General features: G+C 49.8%; 1 protein-coding gene across 1 annotated transcript in view; it reads left to right on the top strand.

Annotated features, from left to right (window-relative positions):
• The first annotated feature begins 255 nt into the window (after nucleotides 1-255).
• The window catches only part of TMEM18 (transmembrane protein 18), a 61,585-nt gene continuing 42,819 nt past the window's right edge, over nucleotides 256-19,021 (top strand). Inside the window, exon 1 of the mRNA XM_063919511.1 lies at nucleotides 256-400. Coding sequence (XP_063775581.1) covers nucleotides 359-400 — 42 coding nt within the window. The 5' untranslated portion in view covers nucleotides 256-358. The remainder of the gene's footprint in view (nucleotides 401-19,021) is intronic.

Below are 19,021 nucleotides of genomic sequence, written 5' to 3' on the forward strand. Positions count from 1 at the left end.
CAGTCATCACCAAGGCAGTGGCACAGAGACACTGCCACGTCAGTCAGAGCCACACAGTATCACCAAGGCAGTGGCACAGAGACACTGCCACGTCAGTCAGAGCACAGCATCCAGGGGACACATTGTGCATGTAGCTGCTGCATGTGTAACAGATGCAGCTAGGGTAATTCTAGAGCTGCTTTGACAATGACAGAACATCTGGCAGCGTATTAGTCTCCAGCGTTCTTCTAACCTTTCTCCCTCTCTCATCATCGTCTCATACATACAGACACACAGTCAGTGGGCGGGGAGGAGGCGGAGTCCGCACTGGATCCCCGCCCTCTCATTGCAGGCGGTTTCTGAACTGCTTCCGTGTACGATGAACAAGGAGCCCGGGGTCTGGGCCCTGCTGGAGCGTGTGGTGAGTGCGTGATAGTAGCCGGTTGGGATACGTACTGTGTAGCTCCCGCACTGCAGGTGGCTCAGGTTGGCTGTACACACACTGTATTCCCGCATTGTGCCCGGTGCCACCTGTACGCGGTGCTGGATGATGTGGTGCTTATGCGGCGTATGAGTAGCTTGCTATAGTAAACGACCACATTGTATCTGTATATATGATGGGTTCTCCTGGTAACTCTGTGACTCCCTTTATAAAGACTCTTGTGTCAGTGCCTTACATGACAGGGTATATAGAGAGCAGGAACTCACAATCACATTGGTTCACGTGTGATTATGGTGCAGGCGCCCTACAAAGTACATAAATAAAAACATTACAGTACAGAACATTGCAGAACAATGGACAATATTTAGAAACATTGCTGCATCAGCGATGGTAATACCCAAATGACCCGTGTGAAAGTTCTGGTGCATGGTAAGTTGCCTACTCTCCCGCATTCTACAGGAGACTCCCTGAAATAGCAGCAATCTCCCTGATTGCACCCTATCTCCATTTCTCTGACGTCCTAGTGGATGCTGGGAACTCCGTAAGGACCATGGGGAATAGCGGCTCCGCAGGAGACTGGGCACAAAAAGAAAGCTTTAGGACTACCTGGTGTGCACTGGCTCCTCCCCCTATGACCCTCCTCCAAGCCTCAGTTAGATTTTTGTGCCCGACCGAGCAGGGTGCAATCTTGGGGGCTCTCCTGAGCTTCTTAGATAAAAGTTAGTTTTAGGTTTTTTATTTTCAGTGAGACCTGCTGGCAACAGGCTCACTGCATCGAGGGACTAAGGGGAGAAGAAGCGAACCTGCCTGCTTGCAGCCAGCTTGGGCTTCTTAGGCTACTGGACACCATTAGCTCCAGAGGGATCGAACACAGGCCCAGCCTCGGAGTCCGGTCCCAGAGCCGCGCCGCCGGCCCCCTTACAGAGCCAGAAGCAAGAAGAGGTCCGGAAAATCGGCGGCAGAAGACATCAGTCTTCATCAAGGTAGCGCACAGCACTGCAGCTGTGCGCCATTGCTCCTCATGCACACCTCACACTGCGGTCACTGATGGGTGCAGGGCGCTGGGGGGGGGGGGCGCCCTGAGCAGCAATATTAACACCTTGGCTGGCAAAAATACATCACATATAACCCCCAGGGCTATATGGATGTACATTAACCCCTGCCAGAATCCATAAAAATGCGGGAGAAAAGTCTGCGAAAAAGGGGCGGAGCTATCTCCTCAGCACACTGGCGCCATTTTTCCCTCACAGCTCCGTTGGAGGGAAGCTCCCTGGCTCTCCCCTGCAGTTAATACACTACAGAAAGGGTTAAAAAGAGAGGGGAGGGCACAATTTAGGTGCAGTATACATATATATATGCAGCTATAAGGGAAAACACTTTTTATAGGTGCTATCCCTGTGATATATAGCGCCCTGGTGTGTGCTGGCATACTCTCCCTCTGTCTCCCCAAAGGGCTTTGTGGGGTCCTGTCCTCTATCAGAGCATTCCCTGTGTGTGGCTGTGTGTCGGTACGGCTGTGTCGACAGGTATGTGGAGGATAATGAGGTGGAGGCGGAGCGAATGCCTGTAAATATGTTGTCACCCCCTGCGGGGTCGACACCGGTGTGGTTGAACTTATGGAAAGATTACGTGAAAGTGTCAACTCCTTACATAAAAGGTCGACGACACAGAACAGCCGGCTACTCAGCTTGTGCCTGTTCCAGCGTCTCAAATGTCATGGGGGGCTCTAAAATCGCCCGCTACCTCAAATAACAGACACAGATGTCGACACGGATACTGACTCCAGTGTCGACGTCGATGAGACTGGTGTACCCTCCAAATAGGTCCACCCTTTACAGGATTGAGGCAATGAAAAATGTATTACACATTTATGATTATACCCCAGGTACCACATAAAAGGGTATTGTGTTTGGTGAGAGAAAACTATTAGTAGTTTTTCCTGCATCTGAGAAATTAAATGAGGTGTGTGAGGAAGAGTGGTCTTCCCCCGGTAAGAAATTGATAATTTCTAAAACGGTAATTTTCAGCGTACCCTTTCCCGCCAGAGGATAGGTCACGCGGGGAAAACACCCCATAGGGTAGATACAGCGCTTACACGCTTATCAGAAAAGGTGGCACTACCGTCTCCGGATACGACCGCCCTGAAGGGACCTGCTGATAGAAAGCAGGAGGTTACCCTATAAGATATAGTCACACACTAGGGCATTATATTGCGACCAGCCGTTGCTTCGGCATGGATGTGCAGTGCTCCCGCTGCGTGGTCAGATTCCCTGTCGGAAAATAACTATGGATAGGGACAATATTTTGCTGAAAATAGAGCATATAAAAGACGTGGTCTTATACATACGTGATGCACAGAGGGATATTTGCCGGCTGGCATCAAAAATAAGCGCTAGGTCCATTGCCGCCAGACGGGGGTTATGGACTTGGCAATGGTCAGGCGATGCCGACTCGAATCGGCACATGGAAGTTGCCCTATAAGGGGGTAAAACTGTTTGGGGTTGGTTTTTCAGACCTCGTTTCCACAGCTACTGTTGGGAAATCGATTTTTTTGCCACAGGCTACCCCACAACAAAAGAAAGCACCGTATCATCAAGTACAGTCCTTTCGGCCCCAGAAAAGCAAGAGGGCTAGAGGCTCATCCTTTCTGCCGAGAGACAAAGGTAGAGGAAAAAGCTGCAACACACAGCTAGTTCCCAAGAGCAGAAATCCTCCCTGCATCCGGTAGGTCCACAGCATGGTGCGGGGGCTGCTCAGGCGGACCCGGGTACGGTGGGGGCCCGTCTCAGAAATTTCAGCGGACAGTGGGCTCTCTCACATGGATCCCTGGGTCCTTCAAGTAGTATCTCAGGAGTACAGGCTGGAGTTCGAGACGTTCTTCCCCCCCGCCGTTTCCTAAAATCTGCCTTACCGGCACCTCCCTCTGCCAGGGAGACGGTGTTGGTGGATATTCAACACTATAATCACAACAACTGATTGTCAAGGTGCCCCTCCTTCAGCAAGGAAGGGGTTACTATTCCACAGTGGTTGTGGTACCGAAACGTTTCGGTGAGACCCATCTTGAAATTAAAATACTTGAACTTTTATATCAGAAGATTCAAGTTTAAGATGGAATCGCTCAGGGCGGATATTACGAGCCTGGACGAGGGGGATTACAGGGTCTCCCTGGACATCAAGGATGCGTACCTGCATGTCCCCATTTACCCTCCTCACCAGGAGTACCTCAGATATGTGGTACAGGACTGTCACTATCAGTTCCTGACGCGGCCGCTGGAGTTGTCCACGGCACTGAAGGTCTTTACCTAGGTAATGGCAGAAGTGATGATACTCCTTCGCAAGAAGGAAGTTTTTATTTTCCCGTACTTGGACGATCTCCTGATAAAGGCGAGGTCCAAAGAACAGTTGGTAGTGGGGGTAGCACTCTCTCGGGAAGTGCTACAACAGCACGACTGGATTCTCAATATTCCAAAGTCACAGCTGGTCCCGACGACACGTCTTCTGTTCCTGGAAATGTTTCTGAACGCAGACCAGAAAAGAGTGTTTCTTCCAGTGGAAAAAGCCGAGGAGTTGTCATCTCTAGTCAGAGACATCCTATAACCAGTACAGGTGTCGGTACATCAATGCACACGAGTCCTGGGAAAAATGGTAGCTTCGTACGAAGCATAATTCCATTCGGAAGACTCCACGCAAGGACGTTCCAGTGGGACCTGTGGGACTAATGGTCCGGGTCCCATCTACAGATACAACAGCGGATAACCCTGTCAGCAAGAAACAGGGTGTCGCTGCTGTGGTGGCTGCAGAGGGCTCATCTACTAGAGGGCCGCAGATTCGGAATACAGGACTGGGTCCTGGTGACCACGGATGCCAGCCTTCGGGGCTGGGGTGCAGTCACACAGGGAAGAAATTTCCAAGGAGATTTCGCTTCACATAAATATTCTGCAGCGAAGGGCCATTTACAATGCCCTAAGCCAAGCAAGGCCCCTGCTTCAGAACCAGCCGGTACTGATCCAATGAGACGACATCACGGCGGTCGCCCATATAAACAGACAGGGCGGCACAAGAAGCAGGATGGCGATGGCAGAAGCCACAAGGATTCTCCGATGGGCGACCTACACCCAGGAGAATGGGGACTTCATTCAGAAGTTTTCCAAATGCGGGTAAACCGTTGGGAATGACCACGGGTGGACATGATGGCGTCCCGCCTCAACAAGAAGTTGAAAAGATATTGCGCCAGGTCAAGGGACCCTCAGGCGATCGCTGGGGACGCTCTAGTGACACCGTGGGTGTACCAGTCGGTTTATGTGTCTCCTCCTCTACCTCTCATACCCAAGGTACTGAGAATAATAAGAAGGCGAGGAGTGAAAACCATACTCGGGGTTCCGGATTGGCCATGAAGAACTTGGTACCCGGAACTTCAAGAGATGCTGGCAGAGGACCCTTGGCCTCTGCCGCTTAGACAAGACCTGCTGCAGCAGGGACCCTGTCTGTTCCAAGACTTACCGCGGCTGCGTTTGACGGCATGGCGGTAGAACACCAGATCCTAAAGGAAAAGGGTATTCCGAAGGAAGTCATCCCTACCCTGATCATAGCCTGGAAGGATGTCACCGCAAGACATTATCGCCGCGTTTGGCGAAAATTTATTGCTTGGTGGGAGGCCATGAAGGCCCCGACGGAGGAATTTCAACTATGTCGATTCCTGCACTTCCTGCAAGCAGGGGTGACGTTTGGGCCTCAAATTGGGGTCCATCAAGGTCCAGATTTCGGCTCTGTCGATTTTCTTCCAGAAAGAACTGGCTTCACTGCCTGAAGTTCAGACTTTGGTTAAAGGAGTACTACATATTCAGCCTCCTTTTGTGCCTCCTGTGGCACTTTTTGGATCTCAACGTGGTGTTGGATTTCCTAAAGTCGCATTGGTTGAGCCACTTAAAACCATGGAGCTAAAGTATCTCGCGTGGAAAGTGATCATGCTGTTGGCCTTGGCCTTGGCCAGGCGTGTGTCAGAATTGGCGGCTTTGTCATGTAAAAGCCTTATCTGATTTTCTATATGGATAGGGCAGAGTTGAGGACTCGTCCTCCGTTTTCTCCCAAAGGTGGTCTCAGGTTTTCACTTGAACCAACCTATTGTGGTGCCTGCGGCTATTAGGGACTTGGAGGATTCCAAGTTGCTGGACGTAGTCAGGGCCCTGAAAATTTTATTTTACCAGGACGGCTGGAGTCAGGAAAACTGACTCGCTGTTTATCCTGATGGCACCCAAAAAGTTGGGTGCTCCTGCTTCTAAGCAGTCTATTGCGCGCTGGATTTGTAGCACTATTCAGCTGGCGCATTCTGCGGTAGGATGACCGCAGCCTAAATCAATAAAAGCCCATTCCACAAGGAAGGTGGGCTCATCTTGGGCGGCTGCCCGAGGGGTCTCGGCTTTACAACTTTGCCGAGCAGCTACTTGATCAGGGGCAAACACGTTTTGCAAAATTCTATGAATTTGATACCCTGGCTGAGGAGGACCTGGAGTTCTCTCATTCGGTGCTGCAGAGTCATCCGCACTCTCCCGCCCGTTTGGGAGCTTTGGTATAATCCCCATGGTCCTTACGGAGTTCCCAGCATCCACTAGGACGTCAGAGAAAATAAGAATTTACTTACCGATAATTCTATTTCTCGTAGTCCGTAGTGGATGCTGGGCGCCCATCCCAAGTGCGGATTGTCTGCAATACTTGTACATAGTTATTGTTAACTAATCGGGTTCTTGTTGTGAGCCATCTATTCAGAGGCTCCTCTGTTATCATGCTGTTAACTGGGTTTCATATCACAAGTTGTACGGTGTGATTGGTGTGGCTGGTATGAGTCTTACCCGGGATTCAAAATCCTTCCTTATTGTGTACGCTCGTCCGGGCACAGTATCCTAACTGAGGCTTGGAGGAGGGTCATAGGCGGGGGAGGAGCCAGTGCACACCAGGTAGTCCTAAAGCTTTCTTTTTGTGCCCAGTCTCCTGCGGAGCCGCTATTCCCCATGGTCCTTACGGAGTTCCCAGCATCCACTACGGACTACGAGAAATAGAATTATCGGTAAGTAAATTCTTATTTATGCAGCTGTTAAATTCTTAGGGGAAAAAAGAAATCAGAGATACATACGTTCAAATGGCTCATCAGTGGGAGGAAATCACGAGACCGCCTGTCGGAATCCCGGCGGTCACAATGCCAACGCCGGAATCCCGACAGGCGGTGAAATGACGCCACTGGAATACCAGCGTCACTGGCTTATCTCCCTCTGTGGGTGCCCTTAGAGAGAGAATATAACCTGTTGCGAGCACAGCAATCCACCATGCCCGCAAGGAGCTTTCTAGCACTCGCCCTGCTGCCGGCATACTGGCTACCAGTGAGTAAATAGTATGTATTCCTCATCAGTGCCATTTCCCTGCATTGGTTATAAGGCACAATGGGGCAGATGTATCAAGATAGAGAAGGGTTAAGTGGAACGTGATAATGCACCAGCCAATCAGCTCCTAACTGTCATTTTTCAAACCCATAATGATTTGGGCAGTACGGATGGTGTAATGGTTAGCATTACTGCCTCTCAGCACTGAGGTCATGGGTACGATTCCTACCATGGCCCTAACTGTGTGGAGTTTGTATATTCTCCCCGTGCTTGTGTGGGTTTCCTCCGGGTACTCCGGTTTCCTCCCACAATCCAAAAATATACTGGTATGTTAATTGGCTCCCAACAAAATGAACCCTAGTGAATGTGTCTGTGTGTACATGTGATAGTGAATCTAGATTGTAAGCTCCACTGAGGCAGAGACTGATGTGAATGGGCAAATATTCTCTGTAAAGTGCTGCGGAATATGTGTGCGCTATATAAATAACTGGAAATAAATACATTTGCTTGTGCGTTACCACCTGCACTTATAACTGCTTTATCACTTATCCAGGCTTAATACATCTACCACAATGATCCCTATGGCTACATGCATTTTAAATAAAGTTTCTCTTACGTCCTAGAGGATGCTGGGGACTCCGTAAGGACCATGGGGTATAGACGGGATCCGCAGGAGACATGGGCACTATAAAGAACTTTTAGTATGGGTGTGCACTGGCTCCTCCCTCTATGCCCCTCCTCCAGACCTCAGTTAGATCCTGTGCCCAGAGGAGACTAGGTGCATTACAGGGGAGCTCTCCAGAGTTTTTCTGAAAAAGAATTTTGTTAGGTTTTTTATTTTCAGGGAGCACTGCTGGCAACAGGCTCCCTGCATCGTGGGACTGAGGAGAGAGAAGCAGACCTACTTAAATGATAGGCTCTGCTTCTTATGCTTCTGGACACCATTAGCTCCAGAGGGAGTCGGAACGCAGGTCTCACCCCGCCGTTAGTCCCAGAGCCGCGCCGCCGTCCTCCTCGCAGAGCCGGAAGATAGAAGCCGGGTGAGTATAAGAAGAAAAGAAGACTTCAAGGCGGCAGAAGACTTCAGATCTTCACTGAGGTAAGCGCGCAGCGGTAACGCTGCGCGCCATTGCTCCCACACACTACAAACACGGAACGGGCACTGATGGGTGCAGGGCGCAGGCGGGGCGCCATGGGCAGCAATAAACCTCTGGACTGGCATATAAGAGTACATTAGGCTGCGGAGGCAGTAAATGCAGAGATCCCCCGCCATTTTTTGTATATTGAAGCGGGACCGAAGCCCGCCGCTGGAGGGGGCGGAGCTTGATCCCTCAGCACTAACAGCGCCATTTTCTCCACAGAACGCTGCAGAGAAGCTGGCTCCCCAGACTCTCCCCTGCTGAACTCGGTGACAGAGGGCTGAAAAGAGAGGGGGGGGGGCATGTTTAAGGCGCAGTGAGTGTATACACATTGATTATATATATAAAAAGCACTATTTGGGTTATTCCAGTGTCAGTTGGCGCTGGGTGTGTGCTGGCATACTCTCTCTCTGTCTCCCCAAAGGGCCTTGTTGGGGAATTGTCCCCTTATAGATATATCCCTGTGTGTGTGGGGGTGTCGGTACGTGTGTGTCGGCATGTCTGAAGCGGAAGGCTCGTCCAAGGAGGAGGTGGAGCAGATGTGTGGTGTGTCTCCGTCGGCAACGCCGACTCATGATTGGATGGACATGTGGCATATGTTAAATGCGAATGTGGCCTCATTACATAAGAGACTGGACAAAGCAGAGTCCAGGGAGAAAGCAGGGAGTCAATCCACGGATTGGACTGGGTCACAGGGCCCTTCTGGATCTCAAAAACGTCCCCTATCCCAAATAGTGGACATTGGTACCGACACGGATTCTGACTCCAGTGTCGACTACGATGATGCAAAATTACACCCAAGGGTGGCAAAGAGTATTCAGTGTATGATTATTGCAATAAAATATGTTTTGCATATCACTGATGACCCCTCTGTCCCTGATACGAGGGTGCGCATGTATAAGGAAAAGAAACCTGAGGTAACCTTTCCCCCATCTCATGAGCTTAACGAGTTATTTGAAAAAGCTTGGGAAACTCAAGATTAAAAACTGCAGATTCCCAAAAGGGTTCTTATGGCGTATCCTTTCTCTGCACAGGACAGGGTACGTTGGGAATCCTCTCCCAGGGTGGACAAGGCTTTAACACGCCTGTCCAAGAAGGTGGCTCTACCGTCTCCGGACATGGCAGCCCTCAAGGATCCTGCTGATCGCAGACAGGAGACTACTTTAAAGTCTGTTTATGCGCATACAGGTGCTTTCTCAGACCGGCAATAGCATCGGCATGGGTATGTAGTGCAGTTGCAGCATGGACAGATACTTTGTCAGCTGACCTTGACCCCTAGACAGGGATACCATTTTATTAACCTTAGCCCACATAGGGACTCTCAAAGAGACGTTGGGCTGCTGGGTTCCAGACCCAATGCCATGGCTATTTCTGCGAGACGAGCTCTATGGACCCGCCAGTGGACGGGTGATGCAGACTCAAAGAAGCATATGGAGGTTTTACCTTACAAGGGTGAAGTGTTGTTTGGGGAGGGGCTCGCGGACCTGGTTTCCACAGCTACCGCGGGTAAATCTACCTTTTTACCTTTTGTTCCTCAACAGCAAAAGAAAACTCCACAGTATCAGATGCAGTCCTTTCGGTCGCATAAGTCCAGAATAGGTCGGGGCTCCTCCTTCCTTGCCAGAGGTAAGGGTAGAGGAAAGAGAACACCTGCTTCGGCTAGTTCCCAGGAGCAGAAGTCCTCCCCGGCTTCTACAAAATCCACCGCATGACGCTGGGGCTCCCCTAAGGGAGTCTGCACCAGTGGGGGCACGCCTTCGACTTTTCAGCCAGATCTGGGTTCTTTCAGACGTAGATCCTTGGGCGATGGAAATTGTTTCCCAAGGCTACAAGCTGGAATTCGAAGTGGTGCCCCCTCGCCGATTTTTCAAGTCGGCCTTGCCAGCTTCACCCCCGGAGAGGGAAGTAGTGTTAGCTGCAATTCAAAAGCTGTGTCAACAGCAAGTGGTGGTCAAGGTTCCCCTGGTACAACAGGGAAAAGGGTATTATTCAAGCCTGTTTGTGGTCCCGAAGCCGGATGGTTCGGTCAGACCCATTTTAAATCTAAAATCCCTAAACCTGTACTTGAAAAAGTAAAAATTCAAAATGGAATCGCTCCGAGCTGTAATACCCAGCCTGGATGGGGGGGATTTTATGGTGTCACTAGACATAAAGGATGCATACCTTCATGTCCCCATATACCCCCCTCATCAGGAGTACCTGAGATTCGCTGTACAGGACTGTCATTACCAGTTTCAGATGTTGCCGTTTGGGCTTTCCACGGCCCCGAGGATTTTCACCAAGGTAATGGCGGAGATGATGGTGCTCCTGCGCAGGCCGGGGGTCACAATTATCCCATACTTGGACGATCTCCTGATAAAGGCGAGATCGAGAGATCAATTACTGAAGAGCGTGTAGCTCTCCCTGAAAGTGCTGCAACAGCACGGTTGGATTCTCAATCTGCCAAAGTCACAATTGGTTCCAACGACTCGGCTATCATTCCTAGGCATGATTCTGGACACGGAACAAAAGAGGGTTTTTCTCCCATTGGAAAAAGCCCAGTACCTCCAGAACATGGTCAGAGACCTGCTAAAACCAAAAAGTGTGTCTGTTCATCAATGCACTCGAGTTCTGGGAAAAATGGTGGCAGCCTACGAGACCATCCCCTTCGGCAGGTTTCATGCGAGGACTTTTCAATGGGACCTTCTGGACAAGTGGTCCGGATCCCATCTACAAATACATCAGAAAATAACCCTGTCCCCCAGGGCCAGAGTGTCTCTCCTGTGGTGGCTGCAGAGTGCTCACCTTCTAGAGGGTCGCAGGTTCGGCATTCAAGACTGGGTTCTGGTAACCACGGACGCGAGCCTCCGAGGATGGGGTGCAGTCACACAAGGAAGAAATTTTCAGGGACTATGGTCAAGCCAGGAGGCTTGTCTACACATCAACATACTGGAATTGAGGGCTATATACAACGGCCTACGACAAGCGGAGAATTCTCTTCGCGACCTACCGGTTCTGATTCAATCAGACAACGTCAAAGCCGTGGCTCATGTAAACTGCCAAGGCGGGACAAGGAGCAGAGTGGCGATGACGGAAGCCACCAGGACTCTTCGCTGGGCGGAAAATCACGTAAGCGCTCTGTCAGCTGTCTTCATTCCGGGAGTGGACAACTGGGAAGCAGACTTCCTCAGCAGACACGATCTCCATCCAGGAGAGTGGGGACTTCATCAAGAAGTTTTTGCAGAGATAACAAGTCTTTGGGGAATTCCTCAAATAGACATGATGGCGTCACGCCTCAACAAGAAGCTTCGGAGGTATTGTGCCAGGTCACGGGACCCTCAGGCAGTAGCAGTAGACGCCCTAATGACACCATGGGTGTTTCAGTCGATCTATGTTTTTCCTCCTCTCATCTCAAAAATATTGAGAATCATAAGACAAAGAAGAGTGCAGACAATACTCATTGTTCCAGATTGGCCTCGAAGGGCCTGGTACTCAGATCTTCTGGAAATGCTCACAGACGATCCGTGGCCTCTTCCTCTCAGGGAGGACCTGTTACAGCAGGGGCCCTGTGTGTTCCAAGACTTACCGCGGTTACGTTTGACGGCATGGCGGTTGAACACCGAATCCTAGCTGGGAAGGGTATTCCGGAGGAAGTCATCCCTACTCTGATAAAGGCTAGGAAGGAGGTGACGGCAAAGCATTATCACCGTATCTGGAGGAAGTATGTATCTTGGTGTGAAGCCAAGAATGCTCCTACGGAAGATTTCCATCTGGGCCGGTTTCTCCACTTTCTACAGACAGGAGTGGATATGGGCCTGAAGTTAGGCTCCATTAAGATACAGATTTTGGCCCTATCTATATTCTTTCAGAAGGAATTGGCTTCTCTTCCAGAAGTTCAGACGTTTGTGAAGGGAGTGCTGCACATCCAGCCCCCCTTTGTGCCCCCAGTGGCACCGTGGGACCTTAACGTGGTGGTAAGTTTCCTGAAATCTCACTGGTTTGATCCTCTTCAAACAGTTGAATAAAAATTTCTCACGTGGAAGGTGGTCATGTTATTGGCCTTGGCATCTGCAAGGCGGGTGTCCGAATTGGCGGCCTTCTCCCACAAGAGCCCCTATTTGATTTTCCATGTGGATAGAGCAGAGTTGAGTACTCATCTTCAATTTTTGCCTAAGGTGGTTTCTACATTTCATAAGAACCAACCTATTGTGGTGCCTGTGGCTACGGGGGACTGGGAGGACTCCAAGTCCCTGGATGTAGCCAGGGCCTTAAAGATTTATGTAGCCAGGACGGCTAGGGTTAGGAAAACAGAGGCTCTGTTTGTCCTGTATGCAGCCAAGGTTGGCGCTCCTGCTTCTAAGCAGACTATTGCTCGCTGGATCTGTAACACGATTCAGCAGGCTCATTCTACGGCTGGATTACCGTTGCCAAATTCAGTAAAGGCCAATTCCACTAGGAAGGTGGGCTCTTCTTGGGCGGCTGCCCGAGGCGTCTCGGCATTACAGCTTTGCCGAGCTGCTACTTGGTCGGGTTCAAACACTTTTGCAAAATTCTACAAGTTTGATACCCTGGCTGATGAGGACCTTGAGTTTGCTCAGTCGGTGCTGCAGAGTCATCCGCACTCTCCTGCCCGTTTGGGAGCTTTGGTATAAACCCCATGGTCCTTACGGAGTCCCCAGCATCCTCTAGGACGTAAGAGAAAATAAGATTTTAAACCTACCGGTAAATCTTTTTCTCCTAGTCCGTAGAGGATGCTGGGCACCTGTACCAGTGCGGACTACATCTGCAAGACTTGTATATAGTTGTTGCTTTCTTAAGGGTTATGTTACAGTTAGAATCGGTCTTTGACTGATACTGTTTTTGTTCATACTGTTAACTGGTTGCGTATATTCCAGGTTATATGGTGTGATTGGTGTGGGCTGGTATGAATCTTGCCCTTAGATTAACAAAATCCTTTCCTCGTATTGTCCATCTCCTCTGGACACAGTTATCTAACTGAGGTCTGGAGGAGCCAGTACACACCCATACTAAAAGTTCTTTATAGTGCCCATGTCTCCTGCGGAGCCCGTCTATACCCCATGGTCCTTACGGAGTCCCCAGCATCCTCTACGGACTAGGAGAAAAAGATTTACCGGTGAGTAAAATCTTATTTTTTCTTGGCCACTTACAGTATATGAAACCTCTTGTAAAGCACAATACACAAACAAATTCTGCAAAATATAAGGGTCTTTTCTTCAACAAGTAGATCTTACTAACTTTGGGGCTCATTTACATTTGGATGTAAGTCATGTTTATGACACGCCTCTCAGATGTAGCAGTACACGTCCACGCTGATAGGTGTTACTTTCACAGTCTCCTTGAAATGCTTTTTCAAAAGTAGGCAAGTATGGTCTGGTGCCATTGGTTGGCAGTGGGATATGATAGTATAAGTGAGAGAAGGAAAAGCGTGCCCTGCTCCTGAGAGCATGCAGTCTAAAGATTTGCTCATTGAAAATCACAGCACCCTTAGCGTCTTGGCAATTTTGGGGGGACATAATGTGAAATATACTTACATAGTGGGGCACAGATAGTCGTCCATGGGAGCCAGAGAGACAAGTACACGTAGAGGTTGGTGACGTAGAGACTTGCATAACTTTTCCACTGCCTTGAAAGCCCAGGTTTTTGTACATAAGCACGCATTAACCCATGTTTTTGCTCAATGAAAAAGGGTTCCAAAAATAAACCTGCGTTCAGTTATTCAGGAACCTAACCTACGTGATTTAACCAATTTGTCTGAATGGCAGGTCAATGGTTATTTGCTCTCATTCATTACCAGATTTTCATGCCAGCCAGATCTAATAATAATAATAATTATTATTATATTTATATAGCACTCTTCTCCAATAGGACTCAAGGCACTTCAGGGCATCTGCCAGATAATTGTATAGTGTGTGCCCAGCTTTACAAACCTGAATCAGCCCATCGTCTAAAGAGAAATATACATGTAGGATAGATTTTGAAATTTGCATGAATTGGGGAGAGTTAATAACATATGTTCTTTTATATTGCTTGAATAAAATCTTACTTATTGTAATTTGTTATCAAAAGGACATATTCTAGTCACAAAAGCTCAATGTGTCCAGACATTAAATGGTTAAGGATATTTCTCTAACGTCCTAGTGGATGCTGGGGACTCCGTAAGGACCATGGGGAATAGACGGGCTCCGCAGGAGACAGGGCACTTTAAGAAAGAATTTGGATTCTGGTGTGTTCTGGCTCCTCCCTCTATGTCCCTCCTCCAGACCTCAGTTTGAATCTGTGCCCGGACGAGCTGGGTGCTACTTAGTGAGCTCTCCTGAGCTTGCTATAAGAAAGTATTTTGTTAGGTTTTTTTTTTATTTTCAGGGAGATCTGCTGGCAACAGACTCCCTGCATCGTGGGACTGAGAGGAGAGAGGCAGCCCTACTCTCTGAAGATAGGTCCTGCTTCTTAGGCTACTGGACACCATTAGCTCCAGAGGGATCGTACACAGGATCTCACCCTTTGTCGTCCGATCCCGGAGCCGCGCCGCCGTCCCCCTCACAGAGCCGGAAGACAGAAGCCGGGTGAAAGAAGCAAGAAGACTTCGAAATCGGCGGCAGAAGACTCCAGTCTTCAAACTGAGGTAGCGCACAGCACTGCAGCTGTGCGTCATTGCTCCCACACTACACCCACATACTCCGGTCACTGTAGGGTGCAGGGCGCAGGGGGGGGGGGGGGGGGGGGGGGGGGGGCGGCGCCCTGGGCAGCAATTAGGACCTCTTGGCAAAAGTGGGCATATATACAGTTGGGCACTGTATATATGCATGAGCCCCCGCCATTATTTTACACACAAAACGCGGGACAGAAGCCCGCCGCTGAGGGGGCAGGGCTTCTTCCTCAGCACTCACCAGCGCCATTTTCTCTCCACAGCTCCGCTGAGAGGAAGCTCCCCAGGCTCTCCCCTGCAGATTCACAGTACAAGAGGGTAAAAAGAGAGGGGGGGGGGGGCACATAAATTAGGCGCAAAAACAATATACAGCAGCTACTGGGTTAACACTAAGTTACTGTGTGATTCCTGGGTCATATAGCGCTGGGGTGTGTGCTGGCATACTCTCTCTCTGTCTCTCCAAAGGGCCTTGTGGGGGAACAGTCTTCAAAAAAGAGCATCCCCTGTGTGTGTGTGTGTGTGTGTCGGTACGCCTGTGTCGACATGTTTGACGAGGAAGGCTATGTGGAAGCAGAGCGGGAGCAAATGGATGGGGTGTCTCCGCCGACGGCGCCAACACCTGATTGGATGGATATGTGGAAGGTTTTAAATGATAATGTTAATTCCTTGCATAAAAGGTTGGATAAAGCTGTAACCTTAGGACAGTCAGGGTCTCAGCCCATGCCTGATCCGATGTCGCAGAGGCCGTCAGGGTCTCAGAAGCGCCCACTGTCCCAAATTGTTGACACAGATACTGACATGGATTCTGACTCCAGTGTCGATTATGATGATGCAAAGTTACAGCCTAAAGTGGCAAAAGCCATCCGTTATATGATTATAGCAATGAAAGATGTGTTGCACATCACAGAGGAAACCCCAGTCCCTGACAAGAGGGTTCATATGTATGGGGAAAAAAGGCAGGAGGTGACCTTTCCCCTTTCACATGATCTAAATGAGTTATGTGAAAAGGCTTGGGAATCTCCAGATAAAAAACTGCAGATTTCCAAGAGGATGCTTATGGCGTATCCCTTCCCGCCAACGGACAGGTTACGCTGGGAATCCTCCCCTAGGGTGGACAAAGCTCTAACACGCTTATCCAAGAGGGTAGCCCTGCCGTCACAGGATACGGCCACCCTCAAAGATGCTGCGGATAGAAAGCAAGAGGGTACCCTGAAGTCCATTTATACACATTCAGGTACCTTACTAAGGCCGGCAATTGCGTCAGCCTGGGTATGTAGTGCGGTAGCAGCATGGACGGATACCTTATCTGAGGAACTTGATACCTTGGACAAGGATACTATATTAATGACCCTGGGGCATATAAAAGACGCTGTCCTATATATGAGAGATGCTCAAAGAGACATTATCCTACTGGGCTCTAGAATAAATGCAATGTCGATTTCTGCCAGAAGGGTCCTGTGGACTCGGCAATGGACAGGCGATGCCGACTCAAAAAGGCACATGGAGGTTTTACCTTACAAGGGTGAGGAATTGTTTGGGGAGGGTTTCTCGGACATGGTCTCCACAGCTACTGCTGGAAAGTCAAATTTTTTGCCATATGTTCCCTCACAACCTAAGAAAGCACCGTATTACCAAATGCAATCCTTTCGTTCACAGAAAGGCAAGAAAGTCCGAGGTGCGTCCTTTCTTGCCAGAGGCAGGCGCAGAGGAAAGAAGCTGCACAACACAGCTAGTTCCCAGGAGCAGAAGTCCTCCCCGGCTTCCACTAAATCCATCGCATGACGCTGGGGCTCCACAGGCGGAGCTAGGCCCGGTGGGGGCGCGTCTCCGAAATTTCAGCCACAAGTGGGTTCACTCCCAGGTGGATCCCTGGGCAATAGAGATTGTGTCTCAGGGATACAAGCTGGAATTCGAGGAGATGCCCCCTCACCGATACCGCAAATCGGCCCTGCCAGCTTCCCCCTTAGAGAGGGAAATAGTGTTAGCTGCAATTCACAAATTGTATCTTCAGCAGGTGGTGGTCAAGGTTCCCTTCCTTCAACAAGGAAAGGGTTATTATTCGACCATGTTTGTGGTACCGAAACCGGATGGTTCGGTCAGACCCATTTTGAATTTAAAATCCCTGAACATATACCTGAAAAGGTTCAAGTTCAAGATGGAATCGCTCAGATCGGTCATCACAAGCCTGGAAGGGGTGGATTTTTTTGGTGTCTCTGGACATAAAGGATGCATACCTTCATGTCCCCATTTATCCACCTCATCAGGCGTACCTCAGATTTGTGGTACAGGATTGTCATTACCAATTCCAGACATTGCCGTTTGGTCTCTCCACGGCACCGAGAATATTTACCAAGGTAATGGCGGAAATGATGGTGCTCCTGCGAAAGCAAGGGATCACAATTATCCCAAACTTGGACGATCTCCTCATAAAGGTGAGGTCCAGAGAGCAGTTGCTGATCAGCGTAGCACGCTCTCGGGAAGTGTTACAACAGCACGGCTGGATTCTAAATATTCCAAAGTCGCAGTTGATTCCTACGACTCGTCTGCCCTTCCTGGGCATGATTCTGGATACAGACCAGAAGAGGGTTTATCTCCCGATGGAGAAGGCTCAGGAGCTCATGACACTGGTCAGAGACCTATTAAAACCAAAGCAGGTGTCGGTGCATCACTGCACGCGAGTCCTGGGAAAAATGGTGGCATCATACAAGGCCATTCCCTTCGGCAGGTTCCATGCGAGGACCTTTCAATGGGATCTGTTGGACAAGTGGTCCAAATCACATCTTCAGATGCATCGGCTGATCACCCTATCCCCCAGGGCCATGGTGTCTCTCCTGTGGTGGCTGTAGAGTGCTCACCTTCTCGAGGGCCGCATATTCGACATTCAGGACTGGGTCCTGGTGACCACGGATGCAAGCCTCCGAGGGTGGGGGGCAGTCACACAGGGAAGAAATTTCCAAGGTCTGCGGTCAAGTCAGGAGACTTGCCTTCACATCAATATCCTGGAACTAAGGACCATATACAACGCCCTACATCAAGCGGAGACCCTGCTTCGCGACCAATCTGTTCTGATTCAGTCAGACAACATCACCGCAGTGGCTCATGTAAACCGCCAAGGCGGCACAAGGAGCAGGGTGGCGATGGCGGAAGCCACCAGAATTCTTCGCTGGGCGGAGAATCACGTAAGCGCACTGTCAGCAGTGTTCATTCCGGGAGTGGACAACTGGGAAGCAGACTTCCTTAGCAGGCACGACCTCCACCCGGGAGAGTGGGGACTTCATCAAGAAGTCTTCACGCAGATTGCAAGTCGGTGGGAACTGCCACAGGTAGACATGATGGCATCCCGCCTCAACAAAAAGCTACAGAGGTATTGCGCCAGGTCAAGAGACCCTCAGGCGATAGCTGTAGACGCACTAGTGACACCGTGGGTGTTCCAGTCGGTTTATGTATTTCCTCCTCTTCCTCTCATACCCAAGGTGCGGAGAATCATAAGAAAAAGAGGAGTGAGAACAATACTCATTGTTCCAGATTGGCCAAGAAGGACTTGGTATCCAGATCTGCAAGAAATGCTCACAGAGGAACCGTGGCCTCTGCCTCTAAGACAGGACTTGTTGCAACAGGGGCCCTGTCTGTTCCAAGACTTACCGCGGCTGTGTTTCAGGGCATGGCGGTTGAACGCCGGATCCTAGCAGAAAAAGGCATTCCGGATGAGGTCATTCCTACGCTGATAAAGGCTAGGAAGGACGTGACGGCAAAACATTATCACCGTATATGGCGAAAATATGTTGCTTGGTGTGAGGCCAGGAATGCTCCCACGGAGGAATTCCGGCCGTGCCGTTTCCTTCACTTCCTACAGGCGGGAGTGAATTTGGGCCTAAAATTGGGTTCCATTAAGGTCCAGATTTCGGCCCTGTCTATTTTCTTTCAAAAAGAACTGGCTTCTCTGCCTGAAGTTCAGACGTTTGTGAAGGGAGTGCTGCATATTCAGCCCCCTTTTGTGCCTCCAGTGGCACCTTGGGATCTTAACGTGGTGTTGAGTTTCCTGAAGTCACACTGGTTTGAGCCACTTAAAACCGTGGAGTTAAAATGTCTCACGTGGAAGGTGGTCATGCTATTAGCCTTGGCTTCAGCTAGGCGTGTGTCAGAATTAGCGGCTTTGTCACATAAAAGCCCCTATCTGGTTTTCCATATGGACAGGGCAGAATTGCGGACCCATCCACAATTTCTGCCAAAAGTGGTGTCATCTTTTCATATGAACCAACCTATTGTGGTGCCTGTGGCTACTCGTGACTTGGAGGATTCCGAGTTACTAGATGTGGTCAGGGCTTTGAAGGTTTATGTAGCCAGAACAGCTAGAGTCAGGAAAACTGAGTCGCTGTTTATCCTATATGCATCCAACAAGCTGGGTGCTCCTGCTTCAAAGCAAACTATTGCTCGCTGGATCTGT

This window comes from Pseudophryne corroboree, chromosome 4 (assembly GCF_028390025.1).
Source record: "Pseudophryne corroboree isolate aPseCor3 chromosome 4, aPseCor3.hap2, whole genome shotgun sequence".
Lineage (NCBI taxonomy): Eukaryota > Metazoa > Chordata > Amphibia > Anura > Myobatrachidae > Pseudophryne > Pseudophryne corroboree.